At 39.3% G+C, this 21,956-nt stretch overlaps 1 protein-coding gene across 1 annotated transcript in view; it reads right to left on the reverse strand.

Annotated features, from left to right (window-relative positions):
- Positions 1-6,207: 6,207 nt before the first annotated feature.
- CYSLTR2 (cysteinyl leukotriene receptor 2) overlaps positions 6,208-21,956 on the reverse strand; it is a 65,988-nt gene continuing 50,239 nt past the window's right edge. The window contains exon 2 of the mRNA XM_054586615.1: positions 6,208-7,260. Within this exon, the coding sequence (XP_054442590.1) occupies positions 6,238-7,254 (1,017 nt within the window). The 5' untranslated portion in view covers positions 7,255-7,260 and the 3' untranslated portion in view covers positions 6,208-6,237. The remainder of the gene's footprint in view (positions 7,261-21,956) is intronic.

Here is a 21,956-nt window from a genome sequence, read left to right on the forward strand (position 1 = left end):
TTTGAAGGAGTAGCCATATGTAAGAGGAAAACCAAGAGTCTGTGGCAACACAAAGCCCACAGAAAGAGTTAAAGAATAAGTAGTGGTCAACTGTATCTAATACATCAAAGATCATGGAAGTTGAGGCTAAGAAAGGGATCATTAGATCTGACAACATGGTGGCCATTGGTTACTTTGGTAAAGCCAGCCTCAGTAACAATATTGGAAGCAGAATCTTAATTGCAGGGGGTTTAAAAGGAATAGAGATAAGCATTCTCATTAGAAAATCATGCCACAGGTTCATATAAAATTTATAACAATATCCTAAAGCATAACTGTTGGGGGCCGCTTTGAGTGGTATCAGGGACTGTAGTCCCATGCAAGCAGGGGCCTGAGAGAGGCTCCGTTAGTCTTGGCTGGAAAACTGGTAATGTGGTTGATAGGCAGGACCTGATAATAGCTCCAAGGGCCCCTGGGGGAAATCAAGCCTAGAAGTAAATTACACTCCTTGAAGCATGCTTTGTTTCTCCCTCAAGCTGTGCTATTCTCATACCAGATAACCGTCTCTCACACTGGGAAGGAAATTTACATTATTCATGGACCCTGACTCTACACCATTTGGCGCCATTATATTTACACTCTTCTCAGAACCAAGCAATTCAGTGTGCTTCCTGCCATTTGTCTTCTTCAAAACATCACCTATTCTCTGTAAACGTTAACATACTGATGTAATGAGATTACCTATATATTCCTGCTATGGATCCTCTGCTGGTAACCCTTTCAATAAAAGCCATTGAGCACAAGGGTTTGGGACATTCCCTACTAGAGGGAATCGCCTTCCCTTTTCCTTGACAGACAAATGGTATATGTAACAATTCCTCCATCAGCTGCAAATCTGGGGACTTCACAAGCCAAAGTGCTCCATACATAACCTTGTTGCCTTTCTTACAAAGCAACTAAAAGGCTTTAATTTCCACCCTGACTAGTGTGGCTCAGTTGGTTGGGGTCGTCTTGTAAAGTAAAAGGTCACCAGTTCAATTTCCAAAGGGCACATGTCTGGGTTGCAGGGGCCTGACCCCAGTTGGGGTGTGTGTGAGAGACAACCAATCAATGTTTCTCACACACATAGATGTTTCTCTCTCTCCGTTCCCCCCTCTCTAAGAATAAATAAATTCTTTAAAAAATAAAAGCCTTTTTATTTCACTAATATTTAAGTGAACTGAAGAGTGCAGAATAAAATCCAAAGAGGTCAAAACAAAGTAAAAGTGTGAACTTTGAGAAATAAAGCAGTGCTAAGAACCACTTTCACCCTGAGAGTATTTTCTAAACCCCAGAGAACTTTGTTGGTGTTTTGATGACTTCATAGAAAGAGGGAAATTAGTAACTAAGCCTAGATGGAAAGTCTTAACAGATGATCCCTTGTTGTATAAAAAAAACACCCTAAAATTTATTGGCCTAAAATAACAATGTATTATTACATACTATGGACTGACTGGGCTCAGCTGGGAAGTTCTCTCTTTGAAAGCCTCTTAGGCTATAGCCAGAGAGAGGTTTTAGTCATCTGAAAGCTTAACTGTCAACCAGGAGGACTTACTCACATGGGAGGCTGATGGTTGGAAGCTCTTTACATTATCTTACATTACATTATCACCAGTTGTCTTGGTCTTCTCACAGAATGATGGTTGAGTTCCAAGAGGGAGCATCGTCAGAGCAATATTCCAAGAGACACAAGCAGAAGCTACAAAGCTTATTAAAAATTAATGTTGGAAGTCCCAGAATGTCACCTCTGTTGTATCCTATTGGCCAAACATGTCATTAAGTCCAACTAACATTCAAGAGGACAAGAGTTGGATTTCACTTTTTAATTTGATCAACAGCATGCACATACATGTAAAGAAAGAATTGATGTTGACTATTTTGGAGAAGATCTTCTGTACCTCTAAATAAAGCCAGAGTGCTGTAATCTCCACTCTCAGTCTAAGAGCATATGAGAAAAAAATTTATCATACAGAAGGAAACAGAATGAACCTTGCATGTCTAGACCCCTCCCTCAGGTAAAGGTGGAAAAATGTCTCTACTAAAAGTTTTAAAACTTTTTTCCCTAATTTGAGGGTTATACCAAGATCCTGAGGTCCTATCTGAGCCAGAACACCAGACAGGCCCCTCTGATCATCAGCCATTGTCCATACTGATCCTCTGACCAAGACTGCAGATTCCTTTTATACAAATCAGGCCCTAGCATTTCCACCCCACACTTAGAATGCAGACATTTTTGGGGACAAGGAATCAAGGGAAAAACTAGAAGTCTTTGGGCCTAGAATTCAGCCTCCTCAGCACATCATATAGTTAATATTTTTGAGACCTTTCAAACTCTGCATGTAATTTAGCCTCTGTTTTCAAGCTGAGTTTCTTTGCTCTCTCTGTAGATTTTTATGCCAGTTCCATACTCTTTTCTAATTATTAGAGCTTTGAAATACATATTAACTTTTTAACAAGTCCTCTCGTTATATTTTTCCTTGTGGCTTTTATTAGCCTTAAGAAGCTGCCTCTATTTACTTAGGGATGAAATGTCCTTAAAGGAAGGATCTCCCATCACTGTATCCCCTGAATTACCTCACTTCTCACCTCCATTCTCCCCTGATAGGGTCTCTCCATTCAAGCTCTTTTCCAAGAAGAAAAATGAATTCTCTATAGAAAGACATTACCTTGCTTATCTCTCACTCTTAATCTGTTTTTGGCCAGTTTGACATCATTTCTACTTCAGAATAAATTGCAAATTGGCTTAATTAAATTTTAAAACAGAAAATTGGTCATTTAAAATAGTTACAAAAATATATAATGACATTTGCTTAAGTTCCCACTGAAAAAGCACAGTTCCAGGATCATAATTATATTAAAATTTACACAACAAAAATTCTTTCTCCCAGTTGAACAATTTATGTACTTGCTTGAGGAGATATCTAATCTCTCAAATATGAAGAAATGTATCTGAAACCCCAGGACAGTCTTAGCTTTCATTTTGGTAAATAAAGAGTTCCATTTTGTTTTTTGCCTTAAGGACAACATTCATCACCAAAATAGAAAACAAGATGCTTCACCCTGGCAGTAAAAACAAAAAGTCTTGAAAAAAGGAATGTCATTAAGCTATCTCTTCCTCTGTCTCTCTCTCACACACACACACTCACACCTCACACATCCTATAAACTTAAAGTACACTAATAACCCATGACCCTTGATTGCTCTTGGTTATTCCCAGCTTTATCTGGACTATCTTAATTATATTTGGAGAGTTGTTGAGATTTCTAGTTGCCATTTGAAAATTCCTATGACTTTTTCTTCAAGTGCATCATCTTTCTACTCTCCTCAGCTACAAGGAACTGCTGCTTAGGTACAGGCCATGCCTGCCATGGATGCCTAACTGGCAGTTCTCTTTCCACCTCATTGCAGTGCAGGATATGTGGCTTCTACCAGCTCCTTTACCTCTCTTCCAGCTGAGACTTCTATGATTTAACCTCAATTCAACTCCAGTTGTAGACTCAGATCATCCTCATCCGGAGAAACTCCTTCTTTCCTGGTTTAGTTTAGGAGCAGGTGTGTAATCTCAGTCGGTTTTATCAAAAGGAAGCTCATGACTTTTGTTAGCTAGTTTAGGCAGGAGATATCCTGTTTCTTCTTCTGTATGCAAGTAAAGTAGCAAGTAGCCTCAAGCTGCTTGCAATCAGCTTGTTCCGTTATGGGGATTTGACCATGAAACCAAGCCAATAACTAGAGATGGAGGCTCACAAAACCATGGTGAATAGAGCCCGAAGTCCAACTTCTTTTTGCTATGTTTCAATTATGTGAGATAATGATTGTTTAAATTACTTAGATTTAGATTTTCTGTTACTGCAACTAAAAAATATCCAGACACACCAAATCACCTCTGACCCCAGGAAGTGATACCTCTCAATCCAAAAGGGTACACCCCTCCCATGGCAGAGCTAGGCAGGCATCTCTAAGGGTTCCAAATCCAAGTCTAGTCCTTTTCTGCTTTTCTTGGTCCTGTCAGCACTCAATTTTCATTTCTGGGCATCTTTTTTTCTTCTTTGTTTTTCAAAAACAAAGAATTAATTTGAATTATAATATTTAAATTTTTTTATTTCAGCAGTACATTTTTGCATATTAGATAGTTAAATAGTTGTTAAAAGGAAAAAAGTTCCCACCCTATCTTCTCACCTGCAACTTCTCTCTGGAAGTAATCCCTGTCAATTCTTTTCACTGTTCTGGGCTTTGGGTCCCATTGCTAAATAACATTTTTATATCTTTATTCATCTGTTTCTAGATTTAGTTATTATGTGTTCTCTGTGATAAAAGATGGGGACTTAGATTTCTTACACCTCTACACTCCTCCTCCAAATTCAAATCTTCTCCTCTCATTTCTTGAAAAAAGTTATACCATAGTATTTTGCTATTTACATTATTCTGCATGTAAATATTATTCAAAGCTAAACCATGTAGTATACTATTTCTTTTCTTAAAAAAGTTTTTCTTAGTATTTAATATAATAATTACATTGTCTCTTCACTTGCTCATCTTTCTATGTATCTCTAAGAAAAATATAAATCCCTCTAATGTATGCAAATCAATTTGTTTCTTGTTCTTCGGCTACATACCAACATCCTGGGAATTCTTTTCACTTTCTCCTTTGTTGGATTGTCTGTTTCCTACATGTCATGTTTCCTTCCATCTTGGTTTAATCTGCTATTTTGGAAAAGCAGATCCTCCAGTAGGTTTCTGATCAAAAGTGCAAGGGTGATAGAATTGTTAAGACTTCTCATACTTTCTACCTACTCTCTCATTTATTTGTTGTTTTTTCCATGTCTAGACCTTTTTCTCCAATGTGTAGTAGTCATTAACTATTCATAATTAAGAGTGAGACTCTAACATGTTAATTATATACTCTCTCTCTGAGTGCAAGAAATTATTTGCAATGTGGGTTTCCCTGTCAAAAAGATAAAAGGGCAGGCCCTGACTTTTGTGTTGGGGAATCCTCAACCATGGAGTATATGGTGGTCTTTTCCTTGGGTTGGGAAGTTTTTCCATAGAAGGATCCCCCAGGCTCTGTCTTGACAGGATATGCCTGTCATCACTCTAGCAGTTGAGTAAGGGAAGGGTTCTGGGGCTCTTGTTTACCATGAAGGCTTTCACTTAGTCCTGCCCAAGCTGCAGAAGATTACCTCCCTCCCACCCTCCACTGTGCCTGGAGTCAACAAATCAGAAGAAAAAACATCCATCTTCAGTCTTCTCATGAGAGTGAGGAGAGGTATGTGCCTGGTGAGGGAAGAGAACTCTTATTCTGACATTCAACCAATCTTCCTGGAGGTTTTCAGGGGGATCAGTGGGAGAGGTACCCAGCCAACTATTCATAGAAGTTTTTTAACTTTTATGAGCTGTGTGAACTTGAACAAGTGTCTTGATTTCTCTGAACTTCAGGTTCTTCATCTGTAAAATGGAAACACAGGGCTTTGCTGTGAGTATTAAATGGAATCAATGAATGTTAAGTACATGTCACAGGTTGCCCAGCATAGAGAGGACACTGAACTGTTGGAGATACAGTGGTCATAGGAGTAGTTGGTAGTTGCCTTAGCCTTGTTTCTGTGAACAGAAAGGATCCCTTCCCACTATCCAGTGCTTTTCTATACTCACAAAAGGAAAGCTACTTATGTTCTGCGAAACTTTTAACAGAATTTCAGGGCTACCACAAATTTTGCAACTTGTCCTCCAACACACCCTCTCTGAGTGCCCAACCAAACCCTTAGAGCCATCTCCTCTATTCTAGCTCCTATCTTAGCAAGATTGAGAACTGCATGAAGTCAGTCTGAACCCAAATCTCAAGAGTAAAACTGACCACCTCCCCCCCTATTCTGTACATAATCCTTCTCCCTGCATAGGCCATCTGGTATGGAATATAATGAAAAGTAACACCACTGTGCTTGGCATTTTTTTATTGGCCTGACACTTCAGATTTTAAGACGGTAGTAGAGAATGTTTCTGCTATGTTCCTCATTTTGTCTCAACCACTGAAAATATACCTAATGAAATGTTTGAAGTAAGTCTTATTAACAAAAGTCATGGACAAATAGACATTGCAAATCAACCTTTGCTGTGAATGGTATAAATAAATACATGGTCTTTTGGATTCTATGTGTTAATGAAGGTGGACACAGGGATATAAGAACAGGCCTCATCTAGAAACCTCTCATATTCTTATTTCCTTTTTCAACCACACACAACAGGAAAGCTGCACTTTGTCTTCTGTGGATGACCTTTTCTGAATGCAGACCTTAGTCTGTCCTTAAAATTCTCCCCAGCAAAATAATAAAGCAAAGGATCAAGGCAGCTATTAGCTGCCGCCAAGGCCAGTGTGATGATCACGGCTTTATGCAGCCTGTCTGTGCACGTACCCACTTTCCACACAACCAGGTGAAAGGTTCTCAGTATGTGATAGGGCAGGAAACACAGTAGAAAGATGATCAAGGCAATGATGATGGTGATCAGCGCCTTCTTGTGAGAAACCCGCAGCCCCAATTCTGGGACCTCCATCTTTAACAGGGCTCGAATAATCAGCAGGTAACAGATGCTGAGCGTGCAGAATGGCATCAGGAAGCCCACCACTAAGGCAATATGGTTCATGGTCTGCAATTTCACAATTTTATTGAAATTCAGTTCTAAGCACAATGTGATATTACCCTCCTGTTCAGAGCCAGTGTTCAGGAGTGTTGTTGAAGAAGCCATGATAAAGATCCATATGATCCCACATACAACCCAGGCACTTCTGATGTTGGTGATATGGAGGAACCGCAAGGGGTGAACAGTTGCCAGGTAGCGCATGACACTCAGCACAGTTAGGAAATAAATGCTGCTATACATGTTGACGTACATGGAATACGACATAATCCTGCAGGCCAAGTCACCAAATATCCAGTTGGAGCCTCTTAGGTAATAGTCAGCCCTGAAGGGCAGTGTGGTTGTGAACAAGAGATCAGAAATGGCCAGGTTTAGCATAAAAACATTCACAGATGTAAACTTTTTATAAGGTTGCAGAAAAACATATATGGAAAAGCCATTTCCCAAGGTTCCCCAGACAAATATTATCAGGTACACGACAGGATAAAAATCCCTCTTGAAGTTTTCAGTTGTGCAGTTTCTGTGGCTGTCGTTATTGCTGAAGGTGCCATTGGGTTCCATTTCTGATACAGAGGTGGATAGAGGCAAGGATATAATTTTTCTCTCCATGCTGGACTGAAAAGAAACAGACACAAAAAGTTACTTCCTGATCACTGCTTACATCTTTCCAGGTTTTAATGAAATAGAGAGAAATACTATTTTTTTAAATTTGAATAAAAAAATTAGATAAATTTTACTATTGCTCCATTATATTTTATGATAAATTCCTAGGATGTAGAATGAACATTAATTATTTGGTTGAAATTAAAGCCTCAAACTTAGGAGACTTTTGGCCTAGTGCCCACGTTCACATGAATGCCCTGTAACACTGCAGTCTGAATCTACTGGACAGCATATTTCTGATCAAAATTTATGGAAAGCAGAAGGAAACAGCACAACATTTTTCAAGTGCTGAAAAAAAGGACCTACCAACCTAGAGTCCTATATGCAGCAAAAATATTCCTTAATTATGAAGGCAAAATCAAGACCTTCTGAGATGATAAAAAAATAATAATTTGTTATCAGAAGACCTACTTTAAATAATGAATAAAAGAAGTTCTCTAAATAGAAAAGAATCAAGAAAAAAGGAGCCATGGTATACCATAAAAGAAAAACACAACAAGCAAAAATATGGGTAAATACAATAGGATTTTCTTCTCTTTTTGAATCTAAGTTATGTTTGATGATTGAAACAAAAGTTATAAAACTGTTTGATGGGGTTCTAAATGGATGTAGAGACAATTTAAAAAATAATTATAAATAAGGGAAAATAATGGAGTAATCACCTGGAAAGCAGTGGAGCGATAGTGGGAGAGGAGCCTTGGTGCCGCGGACAGTGGATTCGACTCTCACACATCCCAACGGGTGAGAATTGCGGTGGAGGCTCGAGAGGGTGGGCCGGGTGCGCACGGGCACTGGCACCAGAGGGACATTGAAACGGCCAGTTAGCGTCCCCCCGAGAAGAACGGGGTCTGAATCATAAACAGGAACCCCTAAACTACAGCAGCTAAAGCCAAGAAAATACAGATAAAATGCAACCCCAAAAAGCTTAGGGGCGCTCTCTGCCAGAGACAGGTGGCTGGGGATGCAAAGAGACATTTAAAGGGCAAACGCAAAAGTTGCAGCGGCAGCCACCCTCCTTGATCGCTGGGTAGAGGCGGCAGCAGGGTGGGCTGGTGCCTGGGAAAAGACTGGTGAGGAAAACTTTGTGAAGAGAACTGACACTGCCGCCCGTGGAGCCCGGGTGATAACGCACTTCCCACTCTGCAGCTACCATCTCGCTCAGGCATAAGGGAATCAATTAACCTGACTTTTGTGCGCTCCGCACACAGCTTGTACGCCTGTGAGCTACGGGGCTGAGTGCAGACTGGCTGGGAGAGCCTTGAAGAGAGACTGGAGACGGAGGCATTGGGGAAAGAATGGGAGGAGGAACCGGGGAGTCCCGACTCCCTCCCCGTTCGGTAGTCTCCATTGTGGGCTGGAAAGGTGCGACCCCAAAGAGGCAGAAGCGGGGCGCGCATGAACCAGACTGCCTGCGATTGAAACACAGTCCGCACAGGGGTTGGATCCTTGGCCGAAGGGGTCACAGAACTGCCCAGAGGTCCCTGAGGAGAGACTAGAAACGGAGGCATTGGGGAAAGAACGGGAGGAGGAACCGGGGAGTCCTGACTCCTTCTCCTTGCGGAAGTCCCCATTGCGCGGGAAGAGGCCACACCCCCAAAGAGCCAAAAGCCGAAAAGCAAACACAGACACCCCCAAAACACCCAGAGCAGGCGCGCACACTTGCGCCAAGTGACTGGCGAGGGTTGGCGAGCGTGTGTGTGACCCACGCAGGCTGGCGAACGCTTGCACCTGCCGGCAAGGCCTCACACAGACTGGCACCCATACGGCCTGCGAGGGATTGCACAGAGGGGCAAGGGCAGGCGTAAATTGACCTACCCGCCGCAATTGCGGAGCAGCCCACAAAATAAGTAGAGCTGCCCAGAGTCCCTGGAGGAGAGACCAGAAACAGGATTAACCGGAGAGTCCTAGAGCTGATTTCCTCCCATTTCCGTAGTCCCCATTTGGCGAGGGCAAGCAATGCACCCAAAGAGCCAAAAGCGGGGAAAACACACAATAGAAGACTCTAAACTGACCAGTGCCACGAAGCTCGCGTGCCAGGGAGGCCAGATGAGCATGGGAGGTCGCGAATAAGCCCCCTGGTCTGGGGCAAACACATGCGAGTCCAGGCAGGTGGGGGACCCTGCCGTGCTGGAAACGCGCTCGAGGAGCCCGCATGAGAGCGCAGAGAGATCCCAAAAAATAGCCCAGCCCTGACCAAAGGGGTCACAGAGCTGCTCCAAGCAGGAGTCAGACACAGGCATTAGACTCCTGAAAGGCTCAAACAAACAACCCAAGGCCCTATAGGGTCAACAACTGACATCATCAGAGGCAAGCCCAGAAAGAAAAGTAAAGGACAAAAATACTGAACAGACTCTCACAAAAATGGGAAGAAAAAGAAGTTCCCCCCAAATGAGTGGAAAAGGGGACTCCCCACAGAGAGAGCTCAATGAAATAGAGGCAAGGGAACTATCAAATATGGAATTTAAAACAATGGTTCTAAGGAAGCTCAATGAGCTCAGCCAGCTCAAAGATAACTATGAGAAACTGCAGAGAAACTATCAGGATCTTACAGCAAACTATATCAGCCTGGAAAAGGACATAGAAACTATCAAGAAGACACAAGAGGATATGAAGAATACCATTTCTGAATTGAAGAACACAGTAGAAGGAATCCAAAGCAGGCTGGATGAAGCTGAGGATCGAATCAGTGAGATGGAGGACAAGGTAGAAAAAAGCTCCCAGAAAGAACAAGAAATGGAAAAACGGCTCAAAAAGAATGAAGAAGCATTTAGGGAAATGCAGGAAACCTGAAACGCAATAATATCCGTATAATAGGGATACCAGAAGGAGAAGAAGAGGAGCAAGGAATAGAGAACCTCCTCAAAAAAGTAATGATGGAAAATTTCCCTAATTTGAGGAGAGAAAGGCTCTCATGGATCCAGGAGGCACAGAGGACCCCACTCAAGAGGGACCCAAGGAGGTCCACTCCAAGACACATCATCATTAAAATGGCAAATGTCAAAGACAAAGAGAGAATCCTGAAGGCAGCAAGGGAGAAGGAGAAAGGAACATACAAGGGGGCCCCGATACGCCTAGGAGCTGACTTCTCAACAGAAACACTACAAGCCAGAAGGGAATGGCAACAAATATTCCAAGCCATGAAAAGCAAGGGCCTACAGCCAAGGCTGCTCTACCCAGCTAGGCTCTCCATTAAAATAGCAGGAGAAATACGGAGTTTCCCAGACAAAAGAAAGCTAAAAGAATACATCTCTACCAAACCAGCACTCCAAGATATGCTAAGGGGACTGGTTTAAGCAGATGAAGGAAAAGAATGAGACAGAGAGGAACACAAGTACAAAGAGAAAAGATGAGTAAGTTTCTATCAGTAATATCTCTCAATGTGAATGGACTAAATGCCCCAATCAAAAGACACAGGGTAGCTGAATGGATAAGAAAACATCACCCACACATATGCTGCCTACAAGAGACCCACCTCAGAGCAAAAGACCTACACAGATTGAAAGTAAAGGGATGGAAAACAATATTCCAAGCAAATGGACTTGAGAAAAAGGCTGGCATTGCCATACTTGTATCAGACAAAGTAGATTTCAAAGCAAAGGTCATAAAGAGAGACCCAGAGGGGCACTTTATCATACTTAAAGGAAGAATCTATCAAGAAGACATCAACATTGTAAACTTATATGCTCCCAATATAGGAGCCCCCAAGTTTATAAGGAAATTGTTGGATGACTTCAAAAGAGATATAGACAGCAACACACTGATAGTAGGGGATTTCAACACCCCACTGTCAAAAATGGACAGATCTTCCAAACAAAACATTAATAAACATATCGTGGCGCTGAATGAACACACTGAATCAAAGAGACTTAACAGACATATATAGAACCTAACATCCTAAAGAAGAAAAATACACATTCTTTTCAAATGCTCATGGCAGTTTTTCAAAGATAGACCACATGATAGGACACAAAGCAAGCCTCAGTAAATTCAGGAAAATGGAAATAATACCAAACTTTTTCTCAGACCACAAGGCCTTGAAACTCGAAATCAAACTCAAAGAGAAACTTCAAAAACTTGGAAACTCATGGAGACTGAACAGTAGACTATTAAACAATGAATGGGTCAATAATGAGATAAGAGAAGAAATCAAAAAAATTCTGGAAACAAATGAAAATGAACAGACAACTGTCCAAAACCTATGGGACACAGCAAAGGCGGTCCTGAGAGGGAAGTTCATAGCAATACAGGCTTACCTAAAAAAGATAGAAACATTTCAAATAAAAGACCTAACACTACAACTTGAAGAACTGGAGAAACAACAACAAATAAATCCCAGAGCAAGGAGAAGGAAGGAAATAGTCAAGATTAGAGCAGAACTGAATGACATAGAGACGAAAAGAACAATTCAGAGGATCAACCAATCCAGAAGCTGGTTCTTTGAGAAGATTCATAAAGTTGACAAACCTTTAAGCAGACTCATCAAGAAAAAGAGAGAGAGGACCCAAATTAATAATATCAGAAATGAAAGAGGAGAAATAACAACTGATACCACAGAAATACAAATGATCATCAGAAACTATTATGAACAATTATATGCCAAGAAATTTGAAAATCTTGATGAAATGGACAAATTTTTAGAAAAGTATAATCTTCCAACACTGAAGGAGGAAGAAACAGAAAGCTTGAACAGACCGATAACAGTTGGGGAAATTGAAGCAGTAATCAAGAAACTCCCGGCACACAAACCCCAGGGCCAGACGGTTTCCCAGGAGAATTTTACAAAACATTTAAGGAAGAGCTAACCCCTGTCCTTCTCAGACTATTCCAAAAAATCCAAGAGGAGGGAAGACTCCCAGACTCCTTCTATGAGGCCAGCATCACCCTGATCCCAAAACCGTATAAAGACCCTACAAAGAAAGAAAACTACAGGCCAATTTCGCTGATGAACATAGATGCTAAAATCCTCAACAAAATCTTGGCAAACCGCATCCAGCAATACATTCAAAAGATTAACCATCACGATCAAGTGGGATTCATCCCAGGGATGCAGGGATGGTTCAATATACGCAAATCAGTAAACGTGATACACCACATAAATCAAAGAAAAGACAAAAAACACATGATCATCTCGATAGATGCAGAAAAAGCATTTGACAAGGTACAGCACCCATTTATGATCAAAACACTCAGCAAAATGGGAATCAATGGGGCATTCCTCAACGTAATAAAGGCCATATATGAAAAACCTACAGCCAATATCATACTCAACGGGCAAAAACTGAAAGCTTTCCCACTAAGATCGGGAACACGACAAGGATGTCCGCTCTCACCGCTTCTTTTCAACATCGTATTGGAAGTCCTAGCCACAGCGGTCAGACAAGAGAAAGAAATAAAAGGCATCCAAATAGGAAAGGAGGAAGTAAAACTATCATTGTTTGCAGATGACATGGTAGTGTACATAGAGAACCCTGTAGACTCTACCAAAAAACTCCTCAACCTAATAAGTGAATTTGGCAAAACAGCAGGATACAAAGTCAACATTCCGAAATCAAAGGTGTTTTTGTACACCAGCAATGCAATAGAAGAAGAAGAAATCAGGAAAAATATACCATTCGATATAGCATGAAAAAAAATAAAGTACCTAGGGATAAATTTAACCAAAGACACAAAAGACCTGTATGCACAAAACTATACAACATTGAAAAAAGAAATTAAGGAAGACACAAATAAATGGAAGCATATACCGTGCACATGGATTGGAAGAATTAATATCCTTAAAATGTCCATACTACCAAAAGCAATTTATAGATTCAAAGCAATCCCTATTAAGATACCAATGACGTATTTCACTGAAATAGAACAGACATTTCAAAAATTTATATGGAACCATAAACGACCTTGAATAGCCGCAGCAATTTTGAGAAAGAAACACAAAGTAGGAGGGATCACAATACCGGACATCAAACTCTACTACAAAGCCACTATACTCAAAACAATCTGGTACTGGCACAAGAACAGATCCATAGACCAGTGGAACAGAATAGAAAGCCCAGAAATAAGCCCAGGTCTCTATGGACATCTAATATTTGACAAAGGGGGCAGAAGCATAAAATGGGGCAATTAACAGCCTCTTCAACAAGTGGTGTTGGGAGAGCTGGATGGCTACATGCAAAAAATTGAAATTGGATCATCAGCTGACACCATACACAAAAATAAACTCAAGATGGATAAAAGACTTAAATATAAGTTGCAACACCATCAAAGTCCTCGAGGAGAACATTGGCAGGAAACTCTCAGATATCCCACGCAGCAATTTTTTCACTGATATGTCTCCTAAAGCAAGGGACATAAAGGAAAGAATAAACAAGTGGGACCTCATCAAAATAAGAAGCTTCTGCATGGCAAAAGAAAACATCAGCAAAATGAAAAGGGAGCCAACCCTATGGGAAAATATATTCGCTAATGATACATCAGATAGAGGTTTGATCTCCAAGATATATAAAGAACTCACTCGACTCCACTCCCAGAAGACAAATGATGCAATCCAAAAATGGGCAAAGGACCTGGGCAGATGCTTTTCCAAGGAGGAGATACAGAGGGCCCAGAGGCATTTGAAAGGATGCTCAGCATCACTAGCCATCAGAGAAATGCAGATCAAAACCACCATGAGGTACCACCTCACACCGGTCAGAATGGCCATCATAAACAGATCCACAAACAACAGGTGCTGGTGAGGCTGTGGAGAAAAGGGAACTCTAGTCCACTGTTGGTGGGAATGCAGACTGGTGCAGCCACTCTGGAAAGCAGTGTGGAATTTCCTCAGAAAGCTGAAAATGGAACTGCCTTTTGATCCAGCGATTCCCCTGCTGGGACTATACCCTGAGAACACCAAAACGCCAATACAAAAGAACCTATGCACCCCAATGTTCATAGCAGCACAATTTACAATAGCCAAGTGTTGGAAGCAACCTAAATGCCCATCAGTAGATGACTGGATCAAAAAATCATGGTACATATACACAATGGAATACTACGCAGCAGAAAGAAAAAAGAAGTACTAAACTTTGCGACAGCATGGATGGAACTGGAGAGCATCATGCTAAGCGAAATAAGCCAGGGGGCGAAAGACAAATACCATATGATCTCACCTATAAGCGGAACCTAACCAACAATGCAAAGAAGCAAGGAAAATATGACCAGCAACACTGAAAGGAAAAGAAATCAACAGAGACAAGAGGGAAGGGGGGGCAGGGAAAGGGAAGGGAAGGGGAAAGTCAAGGAACATATAGCAAGGACTCATGGACAAAACCAAAGGGGAAGAGCTGAGGGAGGGAAGGTGGGAGGGGGCAAGGGAAAGAGGTGGGGGGAAGGCAGAGACAAATGTATTTAAAAAGTAAATAAATTAATTTAAAAAAATAAATAAATAAATAAAAAATAATTATAAATAAGGGATGATAAGGGACATAAAGAAAGTAAGGTTTACACACTTCACTTGAAGTTTATTGACATCATCATTTTACACCTTCAAGTGAAGTGTGTAAACCTTACTTCCTTTATTGGAGCAATAGACTGTGATATTGTAGGTATAGTGTAATACCTAGAGCAGTCTTTAAAAAGCTATACCAAAAGATAGGCTCAAAAACACTAGAGGTAATTCAAAAGATAATTCTAGATAGTGTTCAAATAATCAAAAGAGGGCAAAAAAAAAAAAATAGGTAATACAAACAGAAAACAGAAAAATAAAATGGCAGATTTGTGTCTAACAAATCTATAATTACATTAAAAATAGACAGTCTAAATAAACCAATTAAAAGACAGGTTGGCAAACTGGAATATAAATATAAATAAATATAAATATATAACTTAATTATATGATATGTATGAGAAACTCACTTCAAATGATACTACTAGCAGTTTGAAAGTAAAAGGATGAAAAGCGTATGTCCTGCAAGCATAAATTAATAAAACAATCAGGATTGGCTGTTACTATCAGATAAAGTAAACTTAAGAACAAAGAAAATTTCCAGAAAAAGAGTTTATCCACCCAGAAGACATACCAATGTCTAAATGCATATGCATACCAATGTTCAAATGTGTATGCACCAAATAACAGATTGCAAAATACGTGAAGCAAAAACTGATATAATTCAAAGGAGAAATAGACAAATTCATTATAGTCAGTAACTTCAAGACCCTCTCTCTACAATTGATAAAGCAAATAGACAAAAACACAGCAAAGATATATAAAAAGTCAAAACCACTATCAAGTAACAGGATCCAATGGACATTTATAAAACACACCATTCAACAACAGCAGAATACACATTCTTGTCAAGTGCCCAGAGAACATATAACAGAATAAACCACATCCTGGGCCATGATAAAAACCTCAAGAGATTTAAAAGAATTAAAGTCGTACAGAGTATGCTCTGTAACTTTAATGGAATCAAACTGGAAATCAACAACAGAAAGATAGTAAGAAAATCTATAAAGACTTAGAAACTAAAAACACACTTCAAAATAATCCATGGCTCAGGAGATCCAAGATGGCACCAGAACAGGTAGAACCTTCACTAACCTCCTCCCAGGACAAAACTGGAATTAAAGCTAAATTACAGAAAAATCGTCCTGGATAACCAACTGAACATTAGCTGGAGAGAAGCCTTATAACCAATGACATACGGAAGAAACCACATCACCGCAATGAGAATGGTAGGAAGTGCAGAAGTATGAGAGGGCTTGCTGGGTTCTCACAGAAGAAAATAAGCAAAAACACATATCATGTCCATGGATAGGGAGAATTAACGTCACTAAAATATTCATGCTACCCAAAGCAATCTATAGATTCAATGCAATTCCTATCACCATTCTAACGATGTATTTCACAGAAAAAGAAAAAATATTTTTAAAATGTATATGGAACCACCACAGGCCTTACATTGCCACAGTGATCCTGAGAAAGAAGAACAAAGCTGGAGGATTCATGCTACCTAATATTAAATATATTATAAGGCCATAGTAATCAAAATAGCACGGTATTGGCATTGAAAAACAGACACATAAATTATTGGAACAGAATAAAGAGCCCAGAAATAAACCTACACTTTTATAGTCAATTAATACTCAAGAGAGGTAGCAAGCATATACACCAGGCTAAATATAGTTTATTCAATAAATGGTGTTAGGAAAATTGGACTGATACATGCAGAAAAATTAAATTAGACCACCTTTTTATGTCACACACAATAATACATTTAAAATGGATTAAAGGCTTAAATGTTAGACCCAAAACCATAACAATCCTAGAAGAAAACATATTGTAGTAAAATCTTGGACATTATTTGTAGCAATATTTTATTGAATATATCTCCTCAGACAATAGACAAAAGAAAAATTAACAAATGGGTCTACATCAAACTAAAAACGTTTTTCACAACAAAGGAAAAATCAAAATAAAAATGGAATTGGAGAACATTTTTGCTGATACATCTGATAAATCCAAAATTTATAAAGAACTTATAAAGCTCAACACCAAAAACCAATCCAATTAAAAATGGGCAAGGGCCCTGGCTAGTGTGGCTCAGTGAATTGAGCACCAGCCTGTGAACCAAAGGGTCACTTGTTCGATTCCCAGTCCAGGGCACATGCATGGGTTGCAGGCCAGGTCCCCAGCAAGGTCCCCAGGTTCCCAGGGGGCATGCAAGAGGCAACTACACATTGATGTTTCTCTCTCTCTCTTTCTCCCACCCTTCCACTCTCTCTGAAAAAATAAATAAAATCTTTTAAAAAAATTAAAATGGGCAAGAGCCTCATTATACATTTCTCCAAAGAGGACATACAAATGGCCAATAGACACTTGAAAAGCTACTCAACATCGCTAATCATCTTCGAAATGCACAATACGATATCACCTCACACTGGTCTTAATGGCTATTATCAATGAATCAACAAACAAGTGCTGGAAAGGATGTGAAGAAAGGGGAACCCTTTTGCACTGCTGGTGGGAATGCAGATTGGTGCAGTCACTGTGAAAAGCAGTATGGAGATACCTCAAAACACTGAACATAGAACTGCCTTTTGACCCTGCAATCTCACTTCTGAAAGTATATACAAACAAACCCAAAACACGAATTTGAAAGAAAATAATCACCTCTATGTTCATTGCAGCATTATTTACAATCATTAAGATATGGAAGTAGCCCAAATGTCCATTAATAAATAAGTGAATAAAATAACCTGGGACGCTTACACAATAGAATAATACTCAGATATAAAAAAGAAGAAAATTTTACTGTTTGTGACAGTATGGATGGTCCTAGAGAATATTATGCTAAGTGAAATAAGCCAGTCAGAGTAAGACAATTACTATATGATTTCACTCATATGTGAAATCCAATGAACAAACAAAAAAAAAAGCCACAAAAACTACAGACCAATATTTCTTATGAAAATAGATAGAAAATCTCTTAACAAAAAGAATTTAGCAATATACAAAAAAAATGTTAACACTATGACTAATAGGATCTATTTCATGGAGACAAGATTGGCTCAATATTTTTAAAAGCAGACAATGTAATTTATATAAACAGGCTATCGAAGTGAAATCTCATGAGCATATTAATCTATTCAAAGTATTTAACAAAATCTAATGGCTATTCATGCTCAAAACTCTCAGAAACAGAAGAATAAAAAGGAGTTCTGCATTTTGATAAAGATCGTCTCAAAAAATCTACTGCTAATATACTTAAATATGAAAGACTGAATGTCTGCTCCCTAAAATTGGGAACAATGCAAAGAAACAACACCTACTTTCACTGCCTTTATTTGACATCATGCTGTTAAATCCTGGCCAGTGAAATACGGCAAGAAAAAAAATAAACATCATACAGATCAGAAAGGAAGAAATAAAACACTTCCCATTTGCAGATGACATGATTGCTTACATAGAAAATCACAAGAAATCTACATCAAAAATGTCCTGGAAGTGGCAAAAGAATTTAGCAATGTTCCAAGATACAAGATAAACATACAAAAATCAATTGTATTTCTATATACTAGCAATGAACAGTGGACACACTGAAATTAAAAATACAGCTCCATTTTCAATCATTCAAAAATAAAATCAGACTTAAATATAAATATAACAAGATGTTACAAGATTTGTGTGCTAAAGACTATAAAATGCTAATGAAATAGTTTGAAGTTATAAGTAAATGAAGATAGGTATCATGTTTGTGGAATTGAAAGGTCAGCAGAGAAAGATGTCAGGTTTACTCAAATTGATATACAGAGTTAATACAATTACTAACAAAATTTTTGTAGAACATTTTTTGTAGATATAAACATGATTGCTCTAAAATTTATGGGGAAAGGGGAAGAAAGTAGAACACTTTTTAAAAAGAAAGTGGAAAAAATCAATCTACTCGATTTCAAGACTTATAGCTAAAGTTATCAAGACTGAGTTGCATTGAAGGAATAGACAAATAAATCAATGGGACAAAATAGCAAACCAAGAAACAGATTCACACAAATATGTCCAACTAATTTTTGACAATGTTACAAAAGTGAGTTAACAGAGGAAAGACCATTTTTTGGAAGTGCTGGAGCAATTAGATATCTATAGGCAAGAGAATACAACCAAACTTGAATCTTGCATCTTCTACAAAAAATGGATCATAGACTAAATGAAAGTGGTAAAACTATAAAATTTTTAGGAAAAAAGCATTGAAGAAAATCTTCGGGATGTAGAACTAGGGAGAGAATTTAGTCTTGACATCAAAAACATGATCTACAAAAGGTAAAAAAAAAAATGATAAGCTAAACTTCATCAAGATACAAAACTTTTGCTCTGCAAAAAGCACTGTAAATAGGATAAAAAGGTGAGCTGCAGACTGGTAGAGAATATTTACAAACCTCATATTCCACAAAAAACAAGTACCTGGAATATGTAAAGAACTCTCAAAACTGAGCAGTTAAAAAAACAAAATAAAATCCAGTTAGAAAATGGGCAAAAGATATAAACAGATATTTCAGACAGCATATAGATAATAAATTAGCACATGAAAACTTGTTCAGCAGTACTAGCCATTAGAGAAATGCAAATTATAACTTGAATGAGATATAACTACATATTTATTAGAATGGCTAAAATAAGTCAAGAGAAACTGGATCACTCATATATTGCCGGTGAGAGGAAAAGAAATCAACAGAGACAAGAGGGAAGGGGGGGGGCAGGGAAAGGGAAGGGAAGGGGAAAGTCAAGGAACATATAGCAAGGACTCATGGACAAAACCAAAGGGGAAGAGCTGAGGGAGGGAAGGTGGGAGGGGGCAAGGGAAAGAGGTGGGGGGAAGGCAGAGACAAATGTATTTAAAAAGTAAATAAATTAATTTAAAAAAAAAGAAAAAAAGAAAAAAACCAAAAAAAAAAAAAAAAGAAAATGATACAGACTTTCTGGAAAAAACATCTGGCAGTTTCTTTAAAAACTAAACACGCAACTACCTCACAATCCAATAACTTCACTCCTGGAAACTTATCCCATGGAAGTGAAATGTACTTTCACACAAATGCCTGTACATGAATGTTTAAAAGAGCTTTACTTGTAATGACAAAAACTGGGAAGAAGCCAGATGCCCTTCAATGATCAAATAAACCGTGATATATACATACCATTGAATACTACTCAACAATGAAAAGGAGCAAACCATTGAAACATGCAATAACTTGAATAAATCTCCAGCGAATTATGCTATTAAGAAAAGTCAATCTCAGAAGATTATATGAAGTACCATTCCATTTATATGAAATCTTTGAAATAACAAAAGTATAAAAATGGAGAACACAGATTAGTAATACCAGGGATTAAGAAGGCAATGGGAATAGGAGAGAAATGGATATGGTTACAAAAAGGCAACTTGAGGAATACTTGTGATTGAAATGTTCTGTGTCATAACTGTATCAGTGTCAATATGCTGGTTGTAGTATTATCCTATAGTTCTGCTAGATGTTAACCACTGGGGGAAAAGATACAAACAAATGATACCTCTATTATTTCTTACAATGCATGAGAAGCTTTAATTATCTAAAAATGAAAAATTGAATTAAAAAGAAAAAGGTTAGGTGTGGTTTAAGCAGGATGACTGTAGAATTCCATCTGGAAAGAACTGCCTGATGGTTTTGTGTTTAGGGTCTTTTTTATTATTGTGAAAGGTCTTCTACCCGACATATAGAATCCCTCTCCAACCTGTGCATACTGTATACCTGGAGAGATCATCCCAAGGAAGATGGGATAAGGTTCTTAGGAGCCTTGTTGCAATTAATAATAAAGCCAACTTGCTCAATAACAGATGTATTTTTGGTAGGTAGTCTTTAGCTGTAGGTAACTTGTTCAATATCAAGTTCAATATCAAGGTATGTTTCTGGTAGTCTTTACCATTGATAAATTGGAGTTTCACCAAGATTCCTGTGAAGTTTTCTTGACTTGAACAAGTACCCCAACTCAGTAACAGTGCACAAATCTGAGAACCCTGCTCATGGTCAGAGATAAGTTCATACTGCATTGAGCTCTGACATTTTGTTGAGAACCTTCAGCAGTGTGTATTTTGTTTTACTAGCAATAGACCCTCTGAGATATTTAATTACTGATTAGACTTGTAAATCTGCTAAATTGTGACATTTGTTTTCTAACCTTCTAAGAGCAGTTCTATAGTCTGTCTATCGTCTTAAGTGTTGTTTGTCTATCAGGAGGAAAGTGTATAAGGAAAGGACAATCACTTCTTAGCCTTTTGGCTAAGATCAAGTGTAGGAAGGGACAAGCAAATGCCCCATAAGTCTATCTGAGCCGCTCCATGGGCTGAGTTCAAAAGGACTGGCATTCCTTGGATGAATTTTGTCCTTTGGATAAACTTGTGTCAGGTAATCATTTCAAACCTTAGAAGGACTTGCTCTGTCTTATTTTTGTGCCCCTGAAACATGTTATCTTTTTTTTCAGCCCTAATTGGAGACAACTGACCTCTGTCCAAATTCCAAGACCAAAATCCAGGCACCATCCATTCACTACTGCAGCTGTCTGTGGAAACTCTTCAACTTAACATGGTAAAGGGGGAAACTGCAATCCCAGAAATGAGGATGGGAAGAGAAACCCCAAAGATGGCACATGTGTGCATCATCCTGGCAAATGGGGGAGGGGGCAATGCACACATGACACAGCAAAAAAGAGGTGCATAGGACTGTCATCAAAAGCTATGAAAGTAATTGGATGGGAGGTATATACCCTCCCATCTACTTCTGCCACATGGGGGATTATGGGAAGGGGGTCTTTAAAAGTGCAGCATGTGCAAATGCTGCATGCACTTGCTCCCCCATCTCCTAGCTGGTGTGTCTGGCTGGCGGCTGAGGTTCCTGAGCTGGGGCCTAGCTGGTGGGATTCCCAGTGCCCCTGTCATAGTGCTCCAGTATCTGCCTGTCCAGGAGCGCAGCAGGTTTCAGGTAGGAGGGCACGGGTGGGGAGGCTTGGCCCAGCAGGCTCAGGGAGGTTCAGGCTAGCAAGCCCCCATACCCCTTCCCCAAGTGGGAAGCCACAGCAGCTGCCACCAGCCCACAGCCCATCCTAGGCAGGAAGCTGAGGTGGCCGCTGTCTGCCTACAGCC

Source organism: Pteronotus mesoamericanus, unplaced genomic scaffold (assembly GCF_021234165.1).
Source record: "Pteronotus mesoamericanus isolate MK-2021 breed Mesoamerican mustached bat unplaced genomic scaffold, CSHL_Meso_final contig_94, whole genome shotgun sequence".
NCBI classification, from domain to species: domain Eukaryota; kingdom Metazoa; phylum Chordata; class Mammalia; order Chiroptera; family Mormoopidae; genus Pteronotus; species Pteronotus mesoamericanus.